The sequence below is a fragment of the Eleginops maclovinus genome, chromosome 2 (assembly GCF_036324505.1).
Source record: "Eleginops maclovinus isolate JMC-PN-2008 ecotype Puerto Natales chromosome 2, JC_Emac_rtc_rv5, whole genome shotgun sequence".
Lineage (NCBI taxonomy): Eukaryota > Metazoa > Chordata > Actinopteri > Perciformes > Eleginopidae > Eleginops > Eleginops maclovinus.
The window spans coordinates 21951550-21978686 of NC_086350.1; the positions used below are offsets into that span (position 1 = coordinate 21951550).

General features: G+C 38.5%; 1 protein-coding gene across 2 annotated transcripts; it reads right to left on the minus strand.

Moving 5' to 3' along the window:
* Window positions 1-1378: 1378 nt before the first annotated feature.
* il34 (interleukin 34) lies at window positions 1379-26471 on the minus strand. Of its 2 annotated transcripts, XM_063896920.1 has the most exons (8): window positions 26278-26471; window positions 19845-20137; window positions 12734-12837; window positions 12024-12101; window positions 11149-11226; window positions 9781-9888; window positions 7091-7274; window positions 1379-4579 (listed from the first exon to the last, which is right to left on the minus strand). In XM_063896920.1, the coding sequence occupies exons 2-8, from the start codon at window positions 19888-19890 to the stop codon at window positions 4536-4538; spliced, it is 642 nt and encodes a 213-aa protein (XP_063752990.1). In that variant the 5' UTR covers window positions 19891-20137; window positions 26278-26471; the 3' UTR covers window positions 1379-4535. The 2 variants fall into 2 exon arrangements, with proteins under 2 accessions (XP_063752990.1, XP_063752998.1); XM_063896928.1 differs by lacking the exon at window positions 19845-20137 and having other exon boundaries at window positions 26278-26387.
* Between the last annotated feature and the right edge of the window lie 666 nt (window positions 26472-27137).

The following is a 27137-nucleotide window of genomic DNA, read 5'->3' on the forward strand; positions in this document are numbered from 1 at the left end:
AGGACGACTGACCCGTGTAAAGGAAAGAATGAATGGGGCCATGTATCGTGAGATTTTGAGTGAAAACCTCCTTCCATCAGCAAGGGCACTGAAGATGAAGCGTGGCTGGGTCTTTCAGCATGACAATGATCCCAAACACACCACCAGGGCAACGAAGGAGTGGCTTCGTAAGAAGCATGTCAAGGTCCTGGAGTGGCCTAGCCAGTCTCCAGATCTCAACCCCATAGAAAATCTTTGGAGGGAGTTGAAAGTCTGTGTTCCCCAGCGACAGCCCCAAAACATCACTGCTTTAGAGGAGATCTGCATGGAGGAATGGGCCAAAATACCAGCAACAGTGTGTGAAAACCTTGTGAAGACTTACAGAAAACGTTTGACCTCTGTCATTGCCAACAAAGGGTATATAACAAAGTATTGAGATGAACTTTTGTTATTGACCAAATACTTATTTTCCACAATAATTTGAACATAAATTCATTAAAAATCCTACAATGTGATTTTCTGGATTTTTTTTTCTCATTCTGTCTCTCATAGTTGAGGTATACCTATGATACAAATTACAGGCCTCTCTCATCTCTGCTTGTGAGGAATAAGATTATTTAAACCAAACACAACACCAGAAAATATGATTCATTTGTCAAAGAGTATAGTTAAATTAACTCCACCGAGACCAGGTACAGCAATTCTTCTAATATATTTTTACATAAGCAATAAGAATACAAACATTATATATTCTGACAGGAGATAACATGCTTTATAATGTACAATATGCTTAATAATGTACTGTTTATAAAAGTACATTTTGCGGAAGACACTCAAGTCACTTTAAAAGTAGTATTAGCTACTGAAGTTTTATCTGAAACTACCTCTTCCACTTAGTAATTGGAACTTCCTATTAGGTTACTGCAGATTTGATTGGCAGGTCTTAAACACTGCTTTCAGGATAATTGGTCTCCCCACACCCAACATTGTAGAGCTAAACAAGAGGTCATCAGTTGAATTGACACCTTCATAGAACAGGACATCGCACCTCACTGACCTCCAGGCGCAGGGATCACTGAGGTGCAGAGGGCGCACAAAGGGAAAAGCCTTACTTAATAGGCTTACCCGGCGCAGGCACAGGGGCCCAAAGTGTCAGGGCACCTCCTCAACCTTCAACATGTTGCTCAAAGAGACACATACTGACCAGAAAGAGTTTGAAAAAATGACTTCAAAGAAACATGAACAGACTTTTCCGTGGCACAAAAAGGCTACAAAGAGATGCTCCAAATATATATATATATATATATATAAGTTATATATAAAATATATAAGGGGCAAGCAACCAAAAACATACAAAATAAGCAAAAAAATCTATAATAACTGGACACTAAACACACGGTTAGTTGAAAAAAAATAGCTATTTAATTTGTATTTCTTTCATTGAAGTACCGCACATAGCATTATACATTTCAAAAAAATAAATAAATGTAATATCTTGTGTATAAAAAAATCTGTTTTTATAGACCACAGGCAACAACCAGTTTGCAGTTATCATATGTCTGCTGTTGCCTGTCAGTTTTGGGAAAATATCATTTTATATTCACAATAAGGGATCTTTGAATACACACAATGCTCTTATGGTAACAAAAAGATAACCGTACATTTATATATGATTAAGTGTAATACCAATATACGCTGCATTTAGAACAATACACCAATGATTATCATTCATTTATTACATCATTAAAGCTCTCCTGAATAGAGCTCCTTTCAAACTCAATCTCAACACATTACTTTGTATATTACATCATCATTGAATATCATCATCATTCTCCCCCTGAAGAGTGAAACAAATAAGATTGCAAGACTTGAACATATATCATATGGTATGTGAATTTAGGAGCAAATGCTTGAACTGAAACTCTTAGCTTCTTATAGTTAGCTTTCATAAATAGATACTTGGTGCAGTCATAAGGGGTCACTAAGTTCTATGGGACAAATACCTGAAGTTTATAAGTGAAACACCATATTACTTTTTTAAATTGTTTAGTGTTTTTTTATTTATTAATTACTTTATATCTTTGTTCATTTAATTTTAAATGTAAAATGTATAACTTTACTGTAAAAGATACATTTTTCTATTCGATCTTTGATATTTTGTTTTATTTTTTTATATAAAGATAAGGATTGTTATACTATAAACTGACTACACCAGCAAGTCAGGATTTGTAGGCAGTGAATAAGGAGCATCAAGATGAAAGTCACACCACTGCCTGAAGTAGTAAGCAAATAATCTTGAGCCCGTCCTTGCCTCAATCGATTAATATACTCCCAGAAGGCCTACAGTGTCCTTTTTTTTTGTTGCACAAAGCATGACGTCTTCATTTATAGGTTTTATTCTTTATTGGTTGGTGTATATTCAATTAAAGAATTATCTCTATTAGGGCTTTACCAAATGACATTTATTTCTAATTTATTTTAGTTTTTGGCTGAAGCTTTGAATGTCCGTCACCAACATTTGTTTTAGTTATTGCGGCGTAGTTAATGTAATTTATTGTGCTGTTAGACTGTTGCAAGACCAGCCTTTTGATCCAGATGTTTGCCTCCCTTTGCAAGCTGGAGAACATTTTCGTAAACGCAATGAATAATATTATGTAAAACGTTAAACACAAACATGTAAGGATTCGAAGTAAAATATTTAAATATAGTTATTCAATCTCTTTTCAATATATTTGGACTTTTGGACTTTTTAACAACGCTCTAGAAAATATTAGCCCACATGTATTGGAAACAGTTCATCGCAGCCACCACTACCATATCATTTTTGGAGTAGTATGACAATAATAATACTGTACCCTTACCTTTGACAGCAATTGTGCATACATACAGGGTTAAATAGAATGAATAGACATGCAAACAGATAACAGCTGCACATTATTCAGCAATTTAAGATTTGAATGGCATCATTATGAATGAAGCTACAAAGCTTTAAACTCTTGGTATAGCCCTAAACCTTATGTTGAGTATATCGAGTATGTGTTCATTGCTCAAAACTTAAAAACAGTGAATACGTTTAATTCCAATTAAAAATCCACAAGAAAGCCTAACAACTGGAAAGCTGACTCAACCTGAGGTTGTCTTAGACAGAACATCAATGACATGAGATACTGATTTGTTTTGAATTAAAATCCTAGAGTCTATCAATCTGTGAAGTTAGGGTTTCAGGTTATTCTATATCAGCCTTCATTTCTAGCCTGTTCATAAATAAACATCTGAAAGGAGCAACTGAAAATATCCTTAACAAGCCTGATGAAATTCAAATATTTAAATGACACAAATGTCTCCAATGTAGTTATTTTTAGATTATGTATCTATTTAAGGAGGACATTTTTCAAATGTTCTCTAATTTTCAGGTTCGTACTTGTATTTTGGGTTTCTACAAGAACATGTTTACATGCTTTAGTGTTTAAAAAGTATATTAATTGTTATCATACTGCCTTTCTTAATGTACCTGTAATAACTTCTGTCTGGAACGCTTCATTTTAGCGCCTGTCTTTAAGATCCCTTCCTGAAAAAGCTAATAAAGCTCTGAGTGGCTTGTGAGAAAAATGAACCTGCCAGATTTTTATCATAATATATATATTCTAATGGACCTGCATGTGACTATGAAGGGAAATCAAATCTGAATGGCCAGATATGCAAATTTATGTGCATGAGCAATGAAAAGGAGAGTTTTTCATGAAATTCCCCTTTTAAGAACATGTCATTCTATCAAAAAAGATCGATTTTGGCCCAAATTGTAGTGTCAGAACAAAGTGAGCTATGATATTGATACACATTTAAAAATGCTAATGGTCACTCTTCAAGGTTTGCACAGTTTGCCAGTAGGTTTGAAATTCAGTTCATGTCATTTGCTCTGGCTCCAGCTCTCTGATGTGTGAAAGACTCAGATATGGTACAAAGTCAGTGGAAGTTTCTCAATATGACACTACAATGCATTGTCTGTCTTACGGCTTCATGTTGATCTCTGATCCGAACCATTCAGTTCCACCGGAGCACATCAAAGGCTTTTTGAGGAGAGTTTTTCTAAAGCCACAGTGACATCCAATCGATGATCAGTTTAGTCCATATATGTGAACATGAACAAATCTCTCAAGTATCAAAGAATCAATCTGAGCTGCCATCAAGAGACACATATTTAAACTTCATGTGTGACAGAATTGGAAAATCTAAAAGTTGGAGAATTGGTCCTCAATAAGCATAATTTCATTTTAGCAGAAAGTCCATATGCTCATTAAGTCACCATAAATGCTGCTGCTGTACCTACAATAAGGGTCTTCTTTGTGTGATAAAGCCATTGATAATACCTTATTATCATCAAAACAATCTTAGCTCTGTTTGGTATAATTAGGAAGGAGTTATTGGTGTTCACAAATCAGGACTGAGCTCTGTTGTTTCCGTATGGATTGTCCTTTCACTCTTTTCTCTATCGCTGAATGGAGATACTGACACCAACCCCTTATTGGTATCAACACCGCAGCTTCCTGGCCCCCTTCTCAGCTTCGAGGGCGTAAATCTCTCTTCCAATGGGAAACGCAATCTGAGAAGTAGACAAAAAGATAAACTTGATTTATTTTCATAGATATTATTCCATGTCTCCTACCACATGTTTTACTGGAACCGTCTACAACGTGGATAAGAGCCTTGAGACTACTCAGAGATAATTACCTTCAGCCCCACTTCCCTCTCAGGTTTCAACGTTTTGAGGAGTCAAAAACAAAGCAGTTGCAGCTGTACTTGTTAACTGAACAGTGCAGTATAAGAGGTATTAATAACTGACTAAACCACAGATACTTGAACAACACATGTATGTATTTTCTGAATGAAACAGCAAAGGCTACTAGGCTTACAATAGTTTGGGAAATTTCAATTCGGGAAATTCAACTAAAACTGTTTCTATATGTGACGAAGTGTACTCGATAGCATCACACGGCTCCTCTAGGCTACAATAACACTCAAAAAACCATTAACAACACAATTATCAGCGCCATTGCTGATACATACCCCCGATACCTAACATAGAACCTTTGTAAGACTTGTTTCGCCCTGTCATGTTAGTCCTGTAACGACACCTATAATATTAAGCTCTTCCCAGTAAAGTCACACACGAAACTTAACTTTATTTGGTAATTAGTTTAAGTGTCATGTCATTCTCACATTTGGTGGTGATGTGTGTAGAGATGCAATGACTTAAATCTCTGTGAAAGTCAGGACCACAGAATAACCTGTGACAGCAGCCTTGTATGGGGGGTCAAAAGCACAGTGAACACATACTACTGAAAATAGACCAGGCCATGAGGATATCCGAATGAACGTCTGATTGGGAATTACTGTATGATAAATGCAGGTTATTATGTAGATTTTAAGCCTTTCGTAACATTGACATGTTCTACTTTTCAATTTACTAGACACAAATCGCATAACTGAACAGAAATGCTGACTGTACCGTTGTGCTGCTAATAACTGTATAATTTACCACTGAAACCTTCCAAGTGTTGGCTGCTATAGTGATTAAAGGTTTTAATGCTTTCAATGTTAACTGTCTTATTAAAATCTTCTTCCAGGTGTGTAGTAGGCTGGAATAAAGTCCACATGAAACCCGCAACATTGAAGCTCTGTTTCATGATGAATGGAGTCACATGTTGGGGCCTCTCTTCCAGGAACAGTTCCCCTTCTGACTTTGCCTAAATATCATCTTGTGAAAATCCATGTATAGTATTATTGTAGCACATTACTACCGAGACATTCTGGTTTCGTTCAAGCAAACATGATATGTGTCCTTGAGGTTTAAGTCAGGTTTCGTCATGTCGTTTCAATTTGAGTAATGCAAGATCTGGGGGCCACTCTGACAGAGTGAAGGACGTTGAAGCTTTCCAAAATCACACCATCATACCAACCTACCTTAGCATTAAGAAACAGCAGTCAAAAAATGTATGATATTAGGATCCAATGCTAAGTTGTTCGTCACAATGATAAAGGCAGGCCTTCTATGAATTATAACAATATTCACCCAAATTGTGAAAATTGCCATCGAACAACGACAAATGGGTGCATACAGTATGTTTTGGTCATGTCCATGTCTGCGTAACTAGTGACCTACGATTTTCAATAGTCTAACTGAGGTAACTGGGACACTTATCCAAACTAATGCCATTACTGCTCGGTCGACATTCCTCAGTTGACTTTTGCAGAGTCTCCAAACGGATCTGATAAATCTTCCAACATTATTGGCTAGACCTCTAATACTAATGAGATGATGTTGAAAAAAACGTTGTTTATTTATGGCTTGAAAAACTACGATGAACGTTGGAAGCCTCTCCCAAGAAGTCTAAATAGATGTGGGGGACTTTCTTTGCCTATGCAGAGAAACGCTACAACATTACTGTCAATGTGTGTATGAAAAAGCAATAATCAAATCTCATCAACAAAAGTATGATATATGTAGTTGAATAATGTGGTGAGAGCCATTGATAACATAGGCCCTACATTATCTTTTGCTGGTGGTATGGTATCCATAAATATACAAGCTTACCAGGGGTCAGGCCCTGAAGTGTGTGTGTATGAATCAAATCTAGGCTTTCGGTATATATGCAGACTTCCTGCTATGTAATAGGCATATTTTGTCCATCGCTCAGAACTTTGTTCATATTGGGATGGATTGTTTAATATGCTGTCCTCTTAACTAAAACAAATGATTGAATTGAAAAATCTCATTGACAGTAGTATTTTACTGTTACATAGGAAACAATAACTCTTCCATTTTCCACTGGTTTAAAAAGATTTTTAAAGATTTTCATCCCGATGAGAGGCAGCGCATGCCCTTGCCCTAACCCAAATGTATGATGAAACACAAATGTTGATGGAACCTTTGACATCAAGTATCTAACATACAACAATGGCCTGTAGGGAAGTTTGGTTTGTCCTTTTTTGAATTGTTCTTCACAAAGCATATGTTGCTTGTGTTTCTCTCTAATTAGGGAAATAACATGTTTTTAATTGTTGCCTTAAATTACAGCCAGTGCCACTTGAGGGATTTCTTTAAAATACTCACAGTCCTGCTTCGTTTCTGTGCTGGCAAAGCACTCACTGAAGAGGCAGTGCATAGTGTGGCAGAGGTTGTCCAGGAGAGACTTCGGTGGAGCAGATCTCCAACTGGACTCTGGCACTCTGCTAGGCTCTTCTGTTAAATGATCCCAAGTGTCCTGGATGGACTCTGGAAGCTCCTGCTGGAACACCTGGACAGACAGAGACACAAGAATGAGTCAGTAGCTACATTTGATTTATGTATCAATCCAATACCTCTTAAGAAATGCATCAACCGCAGTGTGAGAAAGTCTTTAGATGCTTTTGTGGCAATTTCAAAGCATGGATGCAGAACCCATTTGAATTCTGAAGCTACATCACACTTGGGCATTTTCTTCATTTGAATTCAAATGGCAATACAAGTGTTGCCTTTGTCATTAATACTTTCACACAGAAAGGGAAAAAGACATGGTGGAAAAATGGCCATGTTGCATAATCACGTTATGCTTGTGTACTCTAAAAGACCTGTGGTTCAGAGGGTTTTAAATTGCTTATCAGGATTATAAAACAACATGTAAGCTTCCTAGTCCAATCTATAGACTGTATAAATACTCAATGAGTCCCTTCACCTTAAATCCGCCCACTCATAAGACTTCGATTAGGGTTAGGGTTGGGTAGTTTTTGGTTCTATTTACTTGTGTTCACTTTGCTAGTCCTGTTTTTTGATTGCACAGTCACACTAATTGTCAATATCAAGACAATGTACTGTATCCCTATGTCCAGCTGTCATAGACATACACATAGGATCGCAGTGCGCTCAGCAAATGAAGGCGTTCATAATTGTGACGTCATTCGTAGAAGTTAATTGCATTGTTTCCCTTTATCTACTCATCTGAGTTCCCTAATTGGTAAATGTTCAGAATTAAGTAAATGTCCGTGATCTGTCTGTGAGTCCAGACTGACTGTCTGCTGACTTTAGTCTCACTGTCTACTACAACAGAGGCCATAAGGCATGTGGAAGATGACTGATATAGGACAACGGTATACATTCAAGTAACTTGTCAACGTGTCCATCCCTGCCATAAAGAAAGTGGTCCAGGAAAAGTTTTGTATAACTGCTACCACTGGGCTAACAGTATTTAACACAGAAATTCAAGAGGATATATGAATGGAATACATAGACTTGAGAAAAAATACCTGCACAGATTGGTCAACAAGATCAAAGAGTGTATTGAATTCATTTTCACTGAACTTTTGTTTGACCATAAATAAAAGCTGCTTTCAATTACCAATGATTGAATGATTGCACTTATTCTCAATATTAATAAATAAAATCAATGTTACAACCATTCCCAGTCAAATCTCAATATTATAAGTATGTGCGAAACTCTCAAACAAATACTTAATTCAATACGTTTTCTAATATGTTTGCTAGCAGTGGGGACATTCAACCACAATTACATGGTAACGGGTCACTCCCTGGGCTAGACTTCCCCAAACAAAGAAAATTCGCTGTAGAGCATGTTAGTGATGGCAGATCACTTAAGGGCCCTTAGACAGCAATAAATAAAAATTGCGGCCATACATGCCAGATACTGTATCTTTTTTATTAGCAATCGGCAACATTAAAGTTGACAGCGATGTGGAGTAGGTAAAGGGAACATATTTATTTTTCAACAACACTAGAGAAAACACTTCTACAATCTGAGAATAGTCTGTCTACCAAGAGAAAACATGAAATTGAACATGAGGAAGACATTAATGTAGAGAAGAGGTTGCAGACTTGTGTAGGTGTACACTCTGACTCATACAAATGGAGACACAAGCTCTTACAGTTCATATTTAAACTTCATTTGTAGGCCCGGCCGTGGCGCAACTGGCTGGGGCACCTGTACGCCGGTGACCCGGGTTCGATTCCCGACCAGTGGTCCTTTCCGGATCCCACCTCGACTCTCTCTCTCACTCTCCACTGTCCTATCCGATTAAAGGCAAAAAGCCCCCCAAAAATATCTTTAACAAAACGTAATTGAGTAAACTGAATGATATGCATTCAGAAATGTCCTTCTTGTGTTGGTGCAAGAGACATAAGGGATCCTTTCTGACTATGCTAGAATCTGTTATACCAACCATTTACTTCAACAGAAGATACAGAGCATGTGGAAGATGACTGTTAAAGGACAATGATATGCATTTATTTTAATTATCCAAACATCCAAGTCTGTCATGTAGAAAGTGCACTATAAAAAGTGTTTTTAATAAAAGAGGTCAAATAGGCCATGGAATAACCGATTGTTGATAAAATACCAGCACAGACCTGTCAGCATTCAAGGGACACAACATTTATTGCAGGATTTTATTTTGGAATGAGTACTTGCACCATTCACCAAATATAGCGAACAGTCCAAGTACTCATTCCAAAAGAATATTTCAACATATCTTTCATACGCACTTTCCTGTCAGATCAAATCATTTACTTAATTTACTTTGACTGAGCTCTTGCTGTACCATAAATATAAGCCACATTTAATTCCCCAAAGATTGAATGATCAGATCATTCCCAATATTGATAAATAGGATCAATGTGACAACCATCTCCTGTCAAATATCCTCTGAGCCCTTACCGTCTGAGGAGAAATTCACTTACTGACTTAATTGCTTCGTTTGAAGAGGAACGTAGTACAGCTGTGGTACACATACAGTACGTGAACTCTGGCTTACCTCAGCCGGATGTGACTGTACAAACACGCCTTCCGCATCCCTGAAGCGCCTTTCCAACTCAGTGGTGTATTGACGTGAAGGATGTCTCTTTGGCATAACCCGGATGATCTGAAATGTATTAAAAAACATGTTTAGTGTAAGACAATAAACTAAAAGGCAGCATTCAACTGTCTTCTCAATTCTGACCTTTGTTTGAAATTTTAAAAAAATGGCAGTAAAATGATGTGCAGGATCCAAATCATTGCCATATAATTCATTATGAGTTATACAATTTATTTTATGTTTTTACTGTGTAACAGGTGGCAGCTGTGACATCCACCTTTTACCAATACAACAAAGCTCAGCCTGTTGCGCTATTTCAGTAGCTCCAGTACAACCCTCAAATGTCTATGCAATTACATAGTAATTAACTAAGTTACTGTGACAAATGCAATTAGATGGCTACTCACTCAAATTCAGCTTCTTTTCTAAACTATCAGATAAAGAATATAAGGCTGTGTTTCCCGGCAGAGTCTTTTCACAACCACACCCACCACACCCTTTTTTGTGAATTCTTATCTGCCACTTTTCTTTCTTCCCTTTGTTTCTTTGTTTTTAGTTGTGTTTTTTTGTGACTTGTTTTTCATGGGTGTCATTGTGTCATTGCCTTGGGCTTCTCCCAAATATACAACTTATCAGAGAAATAAATGGAAAGACACCAAGAGGTTGTGGCATTAAAAGGGAGAAAATAACTTTGTATATAAAATGAAATAGGTCGGGTCAGTGTTACAACAATTGTAACACTGATAATGATAAAAGAAGAGTTAATATAACTACAGGACCAATTTGTATGTGTCTGGTTTGACTGTACTTGGTGGAGAGAGAGTATAGATGGGCATTAATGGATACAATTTTATGTTTTTGTGTGTATGTGCGTATATGTGCCATAGCCAAAAGTAGAGAAAACTATTTTTCATTCACCTTCTTTGCTGTCAACAGCTGTACTGGTGTGACGCAGTTGACTATGATGGATTGAGTGAACAACATAACCTTGAATAACACAGGTTAAGTGTCCATTAAATGCTTAAGGGCGTTGCCTTTTGTTACTAAGTGGAAGAAACTATACACTTCACTTGAGTGCACTTGCCCAGAGGCTTAGGAGTCATCATACATTGGCAAAGAGAGCTGCAGGGCCAAACTCAACTAAAACCCCTTTCCCTCCCAAATCAGCAAAATATGCAGGTTTCCATCACAGCTGATCAAAGAAAAAAAAGAAGCTCTATCACTCATAAAACATAATTTGTGTTAATCACATTAATGACACATAACTGCATATGGTATAATCATGGTTTCTGGACAAATATAACAAATTGCATATTTAAGGAGTACCTTTTTTAACACGCCTCGGTTGACCTGGAACCACAACCTCTGGAGAACTAGCTCTTCCAAACCCTCCACATGTAACCTCTGATGGGCCAGGAGAGAAGACAAGAGAAAGAATAATGTTAAACAAAATGATGTAACAATAACTAACTGAAGATGACCACTCGAAAATAATGTTGATGCTACACTGAATTATAACTAGTTGGTAATTAGTAGTTTCCTTCAGGAGAAATGTGTAAAGCTTAACAGCATTAAGATGTGACCTATCTAGCCCTTCAGGAGTATAGATGTCTCCCCTTTCAGAAGAGCAATGTGAAAACAACTCTCAAGTCTGCACAGTCAAGGCCAGACACTTAGAGGGACATAAACATTCTTGAGTTAAGGAGATTTTTGGACAAATTCTACAATACGGTAATCAGAATTATATGCCAGGTTGAAAGTAAAATACTGTGTAAATTCCTGCAAGAGCAATATATAAAACTCAAAAGGGTTTATAGATTCAGCACTTAAGTGTATTATTTAACTGTTTATATGTATCTTTTTATTCTCCTTTTATTGCCTGCTGATCTTAATTTGAATGACTTAATGTCACTAGAGGGAACAGTTAGTGTTCAACAAACTGCCTCCTACTTTACGGGAGCAAACAAACACATCCAAGTGGCAGTCAACTTTTATTTTTAATAGAAAAGATTTACGGGAAAATATTTAATTGGGAGGACAGCGGTAGAAAATGGGAAAATATGGGGGAAATCCTTGAAAAAGCAGCCTAGGTTGACATGTTGGCTTGTAAGACAGATGGTCTGAGGAATCTCCTGAACCAAGTCCTCTGGCAGGAAAATAAAAGTGGTCACTGAATCAAGAACAAGACTGGAGACTTTTACCATTCTGTTAATGTTTGACAGTTTGAAGACTTCCTCAAAATGGACCCTGATGGTGTAGTTGATGGGGAAGTTGTGTTTCTGTAATACATGGAAAAGGAGAGATTAATCAGCATGTGGAATTCATAAATCAGAGAGCTGTTAACTATGTTTGGTTGTTACATTTATGTTTAGAGTAAGCAGATTTAGACATATACACTTGTGGTCTGGGACAATAATTAATTAATGTCAGACAGCAAGATATTGTGCATGATGGACAAAGGGACAGTAATAATTCATTTGGTGCCCGAAATGTCTTGTTCAGGACAAAAAAGAGACCTGTGCGAAGAATTTTAAAGACATGGCCATTTACCAGTCAGAGTGGATAGACAGCAGATACTTTTGAGTTGCATTACGGGAATAAGTGATTTAGGAACCTGTAAGGAAGGACTACAACGTAAGCTATCTCCGCAACCATTTAAAAAAAATGTTTCCTTTTAGGGTTTATTGATACAGAAATCCAAGATTTCACTTTTTGTGGATAATGTCTAATCGTTATCATTATTGTTATATATTTGCATGCGGACATACAAAGAACTTCGGATAAGAAGTAGAGAAAGGTTCCAAAAGATTACCTCTAGAATGAACCAAACAAATGTATTTATTTGAGGGTGAAATTAGCTAGCGTTCCTCCACATTGAGTCAAACTTGCAAATGTGTCATAATTCTCTCACCATGTACCGCCGCCTGTTGCTGAGGCTACCGTTGAGTGTCTTCAAGGCTGTGCACATGCTGGCTGGTGTCGGGGCCATCAGAACAGGTGATAGCAGAAACAAGCCTACAAAACCAGAAGAAAGAATGAGATGAACTGCATTACCAGTCATGTTATACTCTTTACATACTGACCTTTAAGGGACCAACCATGTGTGTATAAAGAATACAGGTATAACAGTTATAAAACTAAGACCAAAACCACAGCATAAACGTCCATGGTCTCAAGTCATAAATAGTATATTTTCCTGAAAATTTGATTGCCAGGAATTATAGGGAATAATGTGGGTTTCATTGTATTCATTTACAAAAAAGAAATATAATTTAAATTTAAATTGTTTCAGCATAATGAGTCCAACAGATGAACAACCAACCCCCGTGGCCCTCACTGCACACATACTCACACCCCCCTCCTTCCTCACGGCACGCACGCAGGCACACACACATTTGATGTGCAATGATCAAGATAACAAGAACAAGATCCAGATGGTCAGTGGTATGTCTAGATACTAATCCGTGTGTCAATCTAAAAATATTTTCTGGGACCCTTGCAAAACAGGTATACATTTACCTCTAATGACCAGGGTTTGTTTGCATCAATTTTTCACCATCTAATTTTCTGTTTCTACCAACATTGTGATTTCTGCCTACGCTGCTGCTACACTACTACCTATGGTTCTGCTACTGTGCCAGCTACAAATGTGACAGATTTTCCCATACAAAATTGGTGCTTAATTATGCAAGATTAACGGTAGTTGTCTTCAGTGTGTGACCTGAAAACTAAGATTCAAAAGTCGGCACTGTGTTGTTCCAGTATCTTTAAATGGAAACATGTAATTTGTAATGTATCGTAGTACACATCTGTGCGTGTATTGAGTGGGGATGAAAGAAAGTCTCGCACAGGTGGGAGAGTAATACTGCTGCTGCACCATCTGGAAGTATTTGTGTGTGAAGACCACGGAACAACTTGTGGATCAGAAAACTAATCACGATAAGATAGCATTCAAAACCAACATATAGAAGTACAGCCATTACAGCTGATCCTTTCAGCAAAACTGTTGACCAGTTATAATATCATGGCCATTTAAAACATGAGTCATGTCATATTAATGGTACATTTAAAGTCAACAACACAGCCTTTATGTCAGCATGTTTGTCTGTGCATGGTTTGGTTATACGCGCAAGGGTCTAAATGGATTCATTGCCACTGTATGACCTAATAAATAATTTGTACTTCTATAAAATCGTTTTTCATAGTAAGGTAAAGCTTTAGTTTAGCAATAAACTTCTTTCTACACACCAAGTGAGTGGAAGCCTGCAGCAAATATACTCCATAAACTTTGATTACTGTCAGCAAGCTGATTATTCTACAATATGCATTGCTGTGACACTTGACACTGCAGTAAAAGGACTGTCAGCTACCACAGAAGAAGACTACGCAGGGGTGAGACCAAAACCAGCTGTGTTTCATCAGGGCAGGAGTTTACAGTGATCTGTTTAGGGTCCTAATGGGACAAGGAAATGTTATATAAGAGGTGCAGCTTGAGATAAAGATTAATGGGTTCAAAAGCTTATGAGATGGTAAAACACTGCGCAATGATCCTTGTGTGAGTTTGAACATATTTATTTGGCCAACACAGTGCCGTAGCCTGGTTGACCATTTTTGCCACACAACCCTGCATTCTTTCACCAGAACCCTTTATATATGTAACCCTGTTAAGACGAGTGACTTGCTCCATTCAAATGAATAATATAGTTAATGTCTGTTTGAGGCCCAGCAGCTCATAAGGGCCGTACTTAACATGCTTACAATAAAAAATGCTTTAATGCTGACATGAAATAATCATAACTGAAAAAATGGGAACTCTTTTACCAAACAGGATTTATTTGGTTAACCAAACACTTGACAATGTGCTTGTCAACTTTTTTTATTTAATTTACTTACACAACGATATCAAAATGCAAAATTGATGACGAAACAAGACAAGTTTCAAAAGTGAAAACTTTGGGAGAATCTCTCTTTATTTTTCTAACATTCCATCTTCTCTCTTCATCTTTCTCTTTCACTTCCTCTTGCTCTCTCTTTACTAAATATAAAATACCTGCTAAAATAAACCCTGGTACCAACACTGAAATCCATCCAATCCAAAATAGTTTTGAAACATTTGACTCAAAACCAAAGCTTTTAAACTAATTTTGATGCTATGGGCAAAGTCTGGGGCTCACCAAAGTCAATAGTACACATCCACCAGCCATGATGGATATCCTAACAAATGTTTATGGCAATACATCCAGTGGTTACTGAGATATTTTAGTTTGACCTGAACCTCAATTATAGAGAGCATTTGTGCAACAAATGATCCTGTTTATAAGTACAGGAGAACTAACAAGACCTGCACCCCTCTGCGACCTACCCATTAGAGGGCAAAGTGTGCTGCTTATGGTAAATGGCTTGTTTTATTGGTTGTAGCCACTTTAAGCAACCAAGGGAGTACAACTTGATTGCATTCCTCTGAAGACACAAAGCCTAAAGCTAAGGTTAGAAGAATGGATGACAGGAGTCACTAACGGTGGTTTAAAAAAACATCACATTATGCTGCAAAACATACAAAGGTCTCACAAACAGAGGCATAACCCAGCCTTAGCAATTGCTTACATAATGCTGGAAATAGCTATGCTGGCCCACAAGCCTGGCAGGAGTTTTTTTGCAGCTCTTTTGCCATGATCCCCTATGAGACAATGCGGAGGGGACTGGTCAAGGCCATCTTGGCCCTCAGAGGAGGAATGAATGATCAGTAAGCCCCATAGAGGACCAATTGCAATTATGCCTCCTCTGTTGCTAAAAATAATTGTTTTGCTCAAAATTCTGTAAATGGGGATCTATCTGTATACTTTACAGGTCAAGGAATATAAATCCAATTAGTGGTAACAATTTTAATGGGTGGGCTTATCATAAACTTTATGTAAGTTCTGTCACCCTTTTGAGGACTTAAATCACAAGCTAATGCAGGCAAACAGAAAAAATGCTGAAACTACCTATGTAGCCTGGTATGGGTCAGTCAGTCTATACAGGTTTCCAGTAATGTGATAATCGAACGGCTTAACTGTTTAAAATCTAATAGGCTTCCATGTTAAATTATTTCATTATGGATGCTTCCTCCACTATTTTGTATGTTATGCCTTATTTGGGCAAACAATCTGTAGATGAACCAACATTTGGCACGTTGACCAAAACAGCCGATTTTGAAGTATCTGAACAGCTTATTCTGTTATTGTTAAGATTTTAGTTTAAGGCAGTGTAGAGGTACATGATCATGCAGAGAGCTGTCGGTTTCATTTTATCTCAAAGGTATATACTGTATATGCTGCGATAGTTTTACTGTATATTCTCTTTTTACATTACTGTGTTTTGGCCTTACCACAGGAACATCTGAAACAAATATATAACAGAAGTTTTTATAACAGTGTTTTGTGGTAATTGACTGCTGTCTTGACATTTGAAATCCATCATCTGTAAAGTACACTGTGTCTGCTTCTTTTTTGTACTGGTAGTAATGCTATGATCCGAAGATTCTTGGAATTCGGAGATATACGTACAGTATATTACTGATAAATGTTGAGTATAGCCTGATTTTGGAAACTACCAGGCTAACTGTCTGTCCCCAGGCAGTGTGAGGAGCACACTGTTAAGGATTAACACCTGAAAAGCCCCTGGGCCCGACAACATTCCTGGTCGTGTGCTAAAGGACTGCGCAGCTGACCTCACAAACATCTTCAACATCTCCCAGAGCCAAGCTGTTGCTCCCTCGTGCGTCAAGGAAACCACCATTATACCAATGTCGAAGAAGCATCTCCATCCAGCTTTAATAATTACCCCCCATTGCGCTGACTTCGAGCATCATGAAGTGCTTCGAGAGGCTAGTCATGAAGCAAATCAAATCCACCCTCGCTGGACCCGTTTCAGTTTGCATAATGGGCGAAGCGGTCCACTGAAGATGCCATCTCCTCTGCTCTCCACCAAGACCTCAACCAATGGACACTAAAAACTCCTATGTTAGGATGCTGTTCATATACTTTAGCTCAGCATTCAACACCATCATCCCCCAGCAGCTGGTTTGTAAACTAACAAACCTGGGCCTCAGCCCCTTTCTCTGCAACTGGCTGCTGGACTTCCTCACTGCCAGACCCTAATCTGTACGGGTCTGCAATAACACATTAGATACCCTCCCACTGAATACAAGTTACTCCCATGATTGTGTGCTTAGCCCCCTACCCTTTACCCTGCTGACCCATGACTGCACTCCCACCTACAGCTCCAACAACCAATTCATGGGGGTGAACATCACAGAGGACCTCTGCTGGAGCAACACCAAGTCCCTCGACAGGAAAGCCCAGCAGCGCCTCTACTTCGTCCGCAAACTGAAGAAAGCAGGAGACCATACACCCATCATGCACACCTTCTACCGAGGCCCCATCGAGAGCATCCTCAGCAGTTGCATCACTGTGTGGTTCGGAAACTGCACAGCATCCAACCGCAAGACCCTGCAGTGCATCGTGAACACTGATGAGAGGATCAATGGTGCCTCACTCCCTTCACTCCTGGACATTTATAACACCCACCTCACCCGCAAAGCAGTCAGAATTGTGGGTGACCCCTCCCATCCCTCCAACTTCCTCTTCACCCTACTGCTTTCACAGAGAAGGTTCCGCAGCCTGAGGTCAAGCACCATCCGACTGAAAAACAGTTTTTTCAACAAGGCTGTCAGGAGGCTGAACTCTCTCCCCTCTCCACCCTACCCCCACTTGACATGGATTTTAACGCCCCCCACACACACACACACACACACACACACACACACACACACACACACACACACACACACACACACACACACACACACACACACACACACACACACACACACACACACACACACACACACACAAATCCAGGACCGGACTTTGTTTCAACAGGTTAATTTGTTTCCCTTGAGCTGTCAGACCAAAGCACAGATGAGCCACAAATAAGTGAATCCATATGAATTAAATTCCTCTGTAAAACTGTCTACACCCTGTACCCTCACTCATGTCCTGGGGCAAAGGTTGTCATGTAAATGGCCCAGCACAAAAGCCTACGTCAACTGAAGTTAAGATGGAGTTGCTTGCCATCTGTGTTAATCTTGTCAGTTGTCTCAATGGTATTTATTCTCAAACAATAACTAAATAAATTGTAAAACTACTTAAGGCTCTGTTTGAGTTGATAGACTGCAGCAAAACTAAGGTGATAGCTTAAGGCAAAGATACTTTGATATAAGAAAACATCTGTGTAGATGCTGGTTTGTCAACAAAGTCCTCAACAGAAACGTTGCAAAAGCACGCAAAGATCCCAATTTTTTATCTGAAACCACCATTGGAATCACTTAGTTACAAATCGGGGTAATTTTGCTTTTTAATAAAAACTGTGTACACATGATCATCCAAAGGATAATATAAATTAAATGCTGTGGTTACTTTCTCCAAAGTAAGGTTTAATTTCTTTGAACTATTAAAACTATTTTTTCTCTCAATGATAAACAGCCCTGTTATTATTGACCAAGAAATGAGTTAAGACGCCAAGCCTGCGGAGGATAGACTATTGGTATTTTTATGGTTAAAGATGCCCAGCCCACCTATGGTGCAGTTGGGAAAGAAGTAAGTATGTTTTGATCTAGGATCAGTCACAGTCTGACAAACCTCTACAAGGCTCTGACAAACATAGGTTAAGACCCTGTTGAACTTAACTTGTTTCAGAAAGAAAAATAGGCAGATAATGTGCAAATCTTAATGTAGCATTTTTCCCCCCATTACAGGGTTTCACTCTGATTGAATACAGGGAGTACCCAGGCACTACATGAGACATACCTGTAATTATAGATATGTAATGTAAAGTAATGAAAAATGTGTAAAAGAAAATGTAGTACCTAATAATTTCATTATTATTCTATTGTGTGCCTTGAATAATTGCCTTGATTTTCTCAAGGGGGATGCATGAGTTTATCTTCAATGATAGACCCATGTGAGTGAAACCATTTGAACTTCCAATGGGAAAGAATTTAGAGTGATGATTTATTGCAAGGGGAGCCCAGCCTTGCGGGGTTCCACTATCTCAGGCGCCTCTCTGCTGTTTACAATAGCACCTCATCTTAAAATAGACATACAGCCCTGGAAAAAATGAAGAGACCACTTCAGCATTAATAGTTTCTCTTGTTTTATTTTATATAGGTAAGTCTTTTCAGTTAAATGTTTTTTTAATTTTTTTATTGTATTCTTAAAACTTCTGGCAATTGTTCTCTGTGTTGGAATTCAACAGACACTGGAGTGGCTGCCATACATGTAGAGATAAAGATTTAAGAAAAAATTGTAGTGGTCTCTTAATTTTTTCCGCGGCTGTAGTTTGACTTAGTAGTTGTAAAAGTGTAAAGCTTTCATGGTAAATACTTAACTTAAAGTTGAATTGATTAATATAATAAATAATCAGCAGATTATTCGATAATGTCCACAATTGTAACTTTGTACCCATACACAGATGTAGCATATAATATCTACAGGCCGGGCAAACAAGCAGCCTCTACTAAAAGCAACCTGCCATTCTCATTCGTAGGTCAACCTCAAAATAAACATATTGTACAGTAGAACAAATATGCTTTCAAGGTATATAAAGATATTTTCAAATGGCTATGCCACAAAGCTGGGTTCTCAAACTACCAGTGTTTGACTTTATGCAACAATGGTATCAAGTGCTGCCAAAACAAGTGTAAGCAATAGTTTGATTAGGTCACTGACCAGTTTGCGATCAGACCCTTGAACTGGAAAAGAAAAAACAACTCAAAAGTCTTGTAAGAACAGAGCTTAGCGCCAATTACGGTGGCAAGGGCCACCACACACACACACACACACACACACACACACACACACACACACACACACACACACACACACACACACACACACACACACACACACACACACACACACACACACACACACACACACACACAGAGGGACAAATACAGACATGTGCAATGTGTGTCTTACCCAAAAGGCCTCCCAGCAGGTAGACTGAGGTGGACAGTTGGACCATGCTCTTGAACACAAGTTCTCAACTCCACAGTGCTTTAAATTCAGTACAGTGTGTAAACACACACACACACAGGGCCAGCCAGGCACAAAACACTGGTGTCTGCAACTCTTCAGTCTGTGTGTTCGGAGGGACAAACATGGGTTATCTGGCTTCAGGTCGTTATTGCATTGTTGAGCTTCTGGAGCATTTCAGCAGACAGATCTTGGTTTCTGAGGCTCTTGTACTCCTTGTTGCTCCCTGATGTTCACTGAAAATAAGAGGCAAAACCAGTCAAGGAAAAGACAACAAAATAAGCGCATGATAATACTGATAGGAATAAGAAGTTGGCAGTCCACCTCACCGATGAGTTCAAGCCTGAACATTTGTTAAATAAAAAAACTCACATATTTTGTAATACTGCAAAGTCCTTAAAGTCTGGTTTTATGCCGTTGGAGGGTCCTCAGTATACAGCCATCTTAATAGAGCGTTTCACCTAAAGCTCTACCGTATTTCTTTTAAAGTCCATATCAACACATTGAATATATTATATATCGTCTAAAACAAATTGAAAGGGTGATTTCTGTAATGGAAAATAAATATAACACCTATTTTAGAATGTTATCAACCACTTAAATCGGCATTATGAATGGTTATCTTCACCATACTATAGCGTAAAGACTGACCAAAAATGTCCTACAAAGCTTAAAAAGTGAAATTGAAACAATTTATTCAGGTTTTGGCAACAGCACTACAAGGGGATAAAACCAAGTATTCAGTCCTTAGATGCAACCACAAATGCATCCATACACACTCAACTTCAAAAACGTCTCCATGCCAATTTTAGCTTCCTAGGTCAAAAACTGTCACCACCAAAGTGTGAGGAAATTTGGAAAAAGGCAGATGAATCACTGTGTATGATCTTTTCGTAGGATACGTTCTAGTGTCTAGTGTTTTCTAGTGTCTTGTCCAGGAGTGGCTCAGTCAGTAGGGGCTTGGACTGGGAATTGTAGGGTCGCCGGTTCAAGTCCCCGAACAGACTTGAAAATATGGAAGGTGGACTGCTACTTGGAGAGGTCCATGTTCACCTCCTTGGCCCTGCTGTGGTGCCCTTGAGCAAGGCACCGGACACCTCCAATCCCCCCTCCCCATTGCTCCACGGGCGCTGCACAATAGCTGCCCACTGCTCCTAGTACTAGGATGGGTTAAATGCAGAGGACCAATTTCACTGTGTGTGCTCTGCTGTGCGCATGTATGTGACTAATAAAGAGGGTTTCATCCTCCGATTTTAGTGAGGCGCTCTTACAGTTCTGCATTTGTAGATGACAAAAAGGCAAAATTCAATATTTAAACTAACAATTTAACTAACTTAAAACTCTTTAATCAATATCATATTAACATGTAATGCAGCTGAGCACAGACAGCTTCCTTCCATCCATCCTTACAGTCACTTCTTCTCAGTAGATGATTTTGTAGCATAAGATCTAGTTGCAGTTCTGAGGAGTCCAGTCTCACTGGCACATCTTCAACTTGGACCTACTTTTGGGCACCATCTTCACACATGGTTCAACGACACGCCCCTAACTTAGACAATATTGCTGCCCTATCACTTCCGAAAGATAAATTGCCACCTACTGACCAACGATAAGGTAATTTCAGATGTAATTATTGAGCTCAGTGCAACTTCACAGCAGGCAGCATAAAGAAAAGAAAGACACTAAAGATAAAAGGCAACTTTATCAAGTTCCCACTGTCAGAGAGCTTCTCCTTTCTGTGAAGATTCTGTCATGAGTGCATGACATATTAAAAGGTGTTTCCAATATGTGTCATCCCCATTGAGCAGTATATTAGAAGCTTTTCAGGGAGAGCAGAGGCATTCCCCTCATGATACAGAGACTGACAGAGCAACACACCCACTGTTTGAGTTGTTTTTTTTTTTTTAAAAATGGTATCTCAAGTAACATCCAGCAAAGCTCAGGAATGCTTCTGATTTTTTTACGGAAAACACACAGGAGTAAAGCTATATATTCACTGGTTAATGTCAATGATTTGTCAAACATACTTAAACAAAAACATGTTTTTGTGACTCTTCAACACAACATGACTTGTTGATACAAATTTGAGGCTAAATGAAAAGACCTTCCTCCTCTTCTTTTTCTAATATGCCCCAACTTCCTCTATCTTTTGTCAAACTCTGTCCGGCTCTCCACAGTGTCACTGAAGTAGTTGTGGCAGGCAGCAAATGTGCAGAGATCAAGAAATGACTAAATCCATCTGTTGGGTTCACAGCCAGCAAAAATCAAACCGTGCGTAGGTTGTAATTACATCATGTGTGGTCACCTCAAAAATAATTTTTAAAAAAACGATAGATTGTTGGAAAATAACATCAAATAACAACATTTTGAAATAGGTTAAATGCAGGCAATTCCCTTTGGTCAAGTGTTCAATTTAGAAAACTCCTTAGAAAGTGCCAATCTGCAACACATAGCTAAAGAATGTGCAAATTATCTGAATGAATCACAAGGGATTTTGGGTACAGCAGATAGGATGGAGGCAGAGTAGTTAGGGATATGAAGATGTCAATATAGGCGCCAAAGCAATTTGGCAACAGACGCAAGCCAATGCTAAACTCAGGGAAGCAAACGTGTGTTTATGTGGGCATATATCTAGCTGTTATCAAATGCTGGATCCGCTCAGTCCACTCGAAGGATTCACCTCTTGAATATTGGGTGGGTGTGACCTTTTCACCATTGTCCTCATTAAATATCGAAACAACTTTATGATTAAGTCGTGTAAAAGCATAACAAGTTTTACAAGAGCAGAGAGTTTTACAGAGAAATAGAATTTTGTTCTGAAAGTGCAAAAAGTCAAAGGGAAACACTTGGAAACACTAATACGTGGTGCAATGTAAGCGAAGTATGATAGTTACACAGACAGCAGCTTTTTTGGATTGATGAAGGCTATGTATTGCAGGAAATGGCACTTTCAAACTTGATGCTTTAGCACTGTGATACATTCTAAGTTTGAACAAAAAAGATAGTAACACGTAACTGAATATATCTGAGCACGTAGATTTTTGTGCAGATACTTAAGGGTTTCAAATTGGCACATTTAACAACTCATTTCCATACATAGATTATTTCCCAACTGTCATGAGATGTTAGCCCCAGTCTTAACATCTGGCACCCACATTGTAACGATGTATAGAAACAAAGCTGCATCTTTAAGATGCCTTCAGTGTGCACTATGAAAATTACAGGGTTGGTGAGTTCTTGCCTTCACAAGGGTACACTGTATGGCCATAGTCCTACAGAATTATGCAAATTGTATTGGTGGGGGGAGCCGAGTGTCATCATGTTTACTGGGAGCTCCAGAGCAACGCCTGGTGTTTTTAAAAAAATTTTATTCCTGAGCCCCAGACAGTCTTTAATAGCTACTGCCAACATTGACGTTATCCATCCAACATTGCACATCTAAATCTCATCCTAATTCTAAACCTGACCCCAGATTAAATACCTGCTGCATTTGTATTTCTTTGTAGTCTTATTTCACTGGTTGACACAAAGACGTATTTAATTTTGTTTTAATGTTCATATAAAATGTCATAAATATGTAAGTTTATAGCCCTGTGTAGTTCTAACAAGAAACTAAGCAAATCAAATGCAGTTCCAAAAGTCAAATTGGTTTTAGTGGTGTAATGCTCATGCGTAAAGCTGAGCAGTTCCTGCCGCTGCGACTCCTCCGGGACTTGCAGAGCGAGGCGAAAAGAGAGTCCCAAGAGTATCGCGCATACAAATTACATAATTGTGGCCTTGATAGATTGTGTTATATCTTTATGGCCACTTACGGTTCGGGTTACGTTGTACATTGCATATCGAAAAGATTTGTGTTACGCTCGTCTGATGCACTATTTTTTTCCCTTGCAACAGTTATGTGTTTTTATTTCCCTTTTATTGTGTTTAGGGAAAATTGTTCCTGTTTAATAGTTTATACAATTGTTGTATCCTGTTTTACATGGTAATCTTTAAAACTGTAATTGATTGTTATCCTTTCACCTTTTCTCAGAGTTTGCTTTAACAGTAAAGGTTTTTGAAGTGTAACAGTGCTTTAAAACAGTTGTGGTGAAAAGAGGTTTAAAACGGAATTCAGTGTGAACTTTCTTTTTCCTATCGACTCTTTGAAGAACATCTCCTTTTAGACAATATTTCACTGGGATTTACAATCCGGGCAGTCAGCTGGGAAATGTGGTTGTGGCTTCTAAGTAAGGCTCCAAAATGACAAAACGCCTTTTTAAAGACCAATGTAGAGGATGGAACTTTTTGCAAATTTAGAATCCCGGTGAAATTGTTTAAGTGAAGATTTTCAATGTGAAAATGCTCACTGGGTCTGGTTAAATGAGCTTGTGGAAAAGCGTGAATTACCTTTGATTCCATGAATGTGGCTCACCTTAGCAGGAACAATAACCTCCTGGGGAAAAAAGTTTCTTTTATTTTAAGTTAACCTCAGTAGTCCTACGCTGCACAAGTTGCCACACAATGTTTAGTAGATCTACGCTTTATTAGCCGCATTTGATATTGATCTAATGAAAACACGTTTCATGCAGCTAATAAAAGGTTGGGGTCTCAGTAATTTCAACCAGCAGCATGACTCTAAATTGTGAAACCTGAACTCTTTCCCTCCTATGTTCGCTCTCGGTGTATGGAAGTAGACGCGGGCGTTTATTCTAACGGTCTTCTTATTGTAAGGAGTCGGATCAGAAGGTCTCATATTATCCTTCATGGTCTATATAGCTTCAGGAATCTATACGAAGAGGCGACTGGTCGCATAACTCCCTGCAGGCTTTGCACCACGGTTTATTGACATGTACATTTCACCATGGGAACCATCTCCTCACTTCACCATAACTAAAAAGCCGCTCTTAATAAAACATTAACTCACCTAACTAAAGTGAAAGTACCTTCTGCTGCACAACTAAAGGCTACTAGCTCCCTGCGCCAGACACAACAGCACACACTTGAGAGCAAAAGGAAGATTTGAGGTGGGGGGGGGGAGAAGTGGGACTGACTACCCAGGGCCCAGATGGGGGAAGGGCCCTTGAAAGGCATGGAATTAAAGTTTGTTTTTGTTTGCAATTATGTTTTTAGTAGATAGTGTCATAACTTAGGTTACCATAGCTCAGTAAAATTAGTTGAGTGATTACATTTTGTATATACTTTTTTTTTTTTTAAATGGTGAAGGCTTTGTGGGGCCCATCACCCCTCACAAAAAGGAGGTAAATGGTTTAGTCCAGGGCCGCACTAGGATTCGTCTCGTTATCTTAAGCCCCGCCTCCCAACCACATCTCTCTCACATGAATGCAGAAAATAACCCTCTGGTTTCGGCTTAGAGCGCATTTTACAACTTTGAGGATTTAATGATAAGTGCTTCAAGAGAGTACTGGAAAGTTGATTTAGCTCAAAGAACTATCATACAATTTTAAGATTTACGGACATCTCTTTCCCAAGATAATACAACAAAGGATCATTGCTGAATTTGAAAATGAAATGCTGCACCTGAGCAAAATATATAGTGCCACATTTCCAAATACTCTGTCCCCTCTTGAGCTCCTAATGCCATCTATGAGATGCAACTACAGAGCCTTTTTGGAGAAATTTGTATTGGATTACGGATGTTCAGCACACTGCCTGCTGTTGCTGGGGGTGAACGGGCTTTCAGAAAGTTGAAACAGGTGAAAAACTACTTGAGATCTACAATGTCTCCGGACAGACTGAACAGCTTTGCACTTCTCTCCATTGAAAGTCCAATTAGCAAAATAATTTGACTTTAAATATCTAATCAGTGATTTTGCTAACCAGGACCCGTCAGTGGGTCCAATATCATGAGCATCATTTCCATAAGATACTTTAAAGTTTGAAGTTAGACATTCTCATATTATTGTCAATAACTGCAAGATCAATCATATTATCCAAAGCATAACTTGTAAAGTTTTTCAGCTTTCTAAAGTTTTAATTAGCCTTTTTGCTTTTCATGCTTTCTGATTTTGTGTGTGTTATTGTAACTTGTGCAAATAAAGATGATGAGTGAAGTCTTGTTCAACTGTCTTATATTATGTATTAATATTATATATTATTATAGTATGTTGAGGAAAGAGGTTTGAAATGTGCACAGATTATTATTACTTCTATTATTACCACTATTATTATTACTTTGTTACTTTAGTTCATTGGTGACTGCCCTAATAACTGCTACAGATTAATGTGTACAGTTGTTGGCTCAATCGTTTGTAAATACATTTCAAAAGATACATGAGATCATGGATCAAGAGAGGAAGGGGGCCCACAGAGACAGTTAATGTATAGGGCCCGGAGTTCTACTCAACGCCGCTGTACACACATATTGCTACACACTCACCTGAAGATTCCTTGAGTCCCAGCTCCCGTGATGCGCAAAAGCAATATCCGCTCAGAGTTGGCGCGTTGTAAAAAGCCCTTGTTAAATGAGTGGAGCCGGTAGGAATCCAATCATAAAATTGCCTTAAAAGAGGTGGAAGGGAAGTCCTTAAGTGGCTCCGTCCATCCAAGCATTTGGGGTGCGTTGTGTCTGTGTGTGCCGTCATGTGCGCAAGGGGCTGAAGTGTAGCTGCTTCCAATCAATTCAAACTGCACACACACACACACACACACAAATTTAGCCTTTTTTCAAAATAAAAGCAGCTCGGAATCCTCTCTCCATGTCTTTGCGGTCTCCCCTCATCTCTCTCACTCTCTGGTGCTCTGTCCACCCCAAACAGACTAATCTTATCTATTACAACTAAATTACATCGCATTTACATTTACGTTTTTTGCTAAAGGTGATCGAGGATCTTTTGTATATACACAAAAGATCCTCGCTTTTAGCAAAAAAATATTTTCCAAAAACCTTTTTTTCCAGTTGCCCATTTGATTTAATCCAATTAATGTAAATTGCCAATCAAACAGAAATGATGAGCTATATTGTTAAGATAAATCTATGAATCGACAGTTTTGGGTCACTCTTGCAAACTTCAATGAAAAGTGTTTGAGACACCAATGTCATTGTCCTACCTCGTGTTACCATTTTCCAACAATTACCCTAGCCTTAACCTTGATGTGTGTTTATTTACCCAACCTTAACCATAACCTTCATACATAGGCCTACTGCAGGACTTTCCAATTGTAATACCTTGGCAGTGAACTTTTTGTGGACCTTTTATCATCTGTCACACTCAATTATTTCTTTATAGTGTACAGATA

What these genes read in the sequence shown, in the direction of transcription:
- il34 (XM_063896920.1), bottom strand. Translation starts at nt 19,890, where the DNA reads ATGGTCCAACTGTCCACCTCAGTCTACCTGCTGGGAGGCCTTTTGG. An exon ending in TGTCAAACATTAACAGAATG is followed by an intron (nt 11,227 to 12,023) that starts GTAAAAGTCTCC and finishes CTGGCCCATCAG; the next exon opens with AGGTTACATGTGGAGGGTTT. An exon ending in ACCGAGGCGTGTTAAAAAAG is followed by an intron (nt 9,889 to 11,148) that starts GTACTCCTTAAA and finishes AATACATTTCAG; the next exon opens with ATCATCCGGGTTATGCCAAA.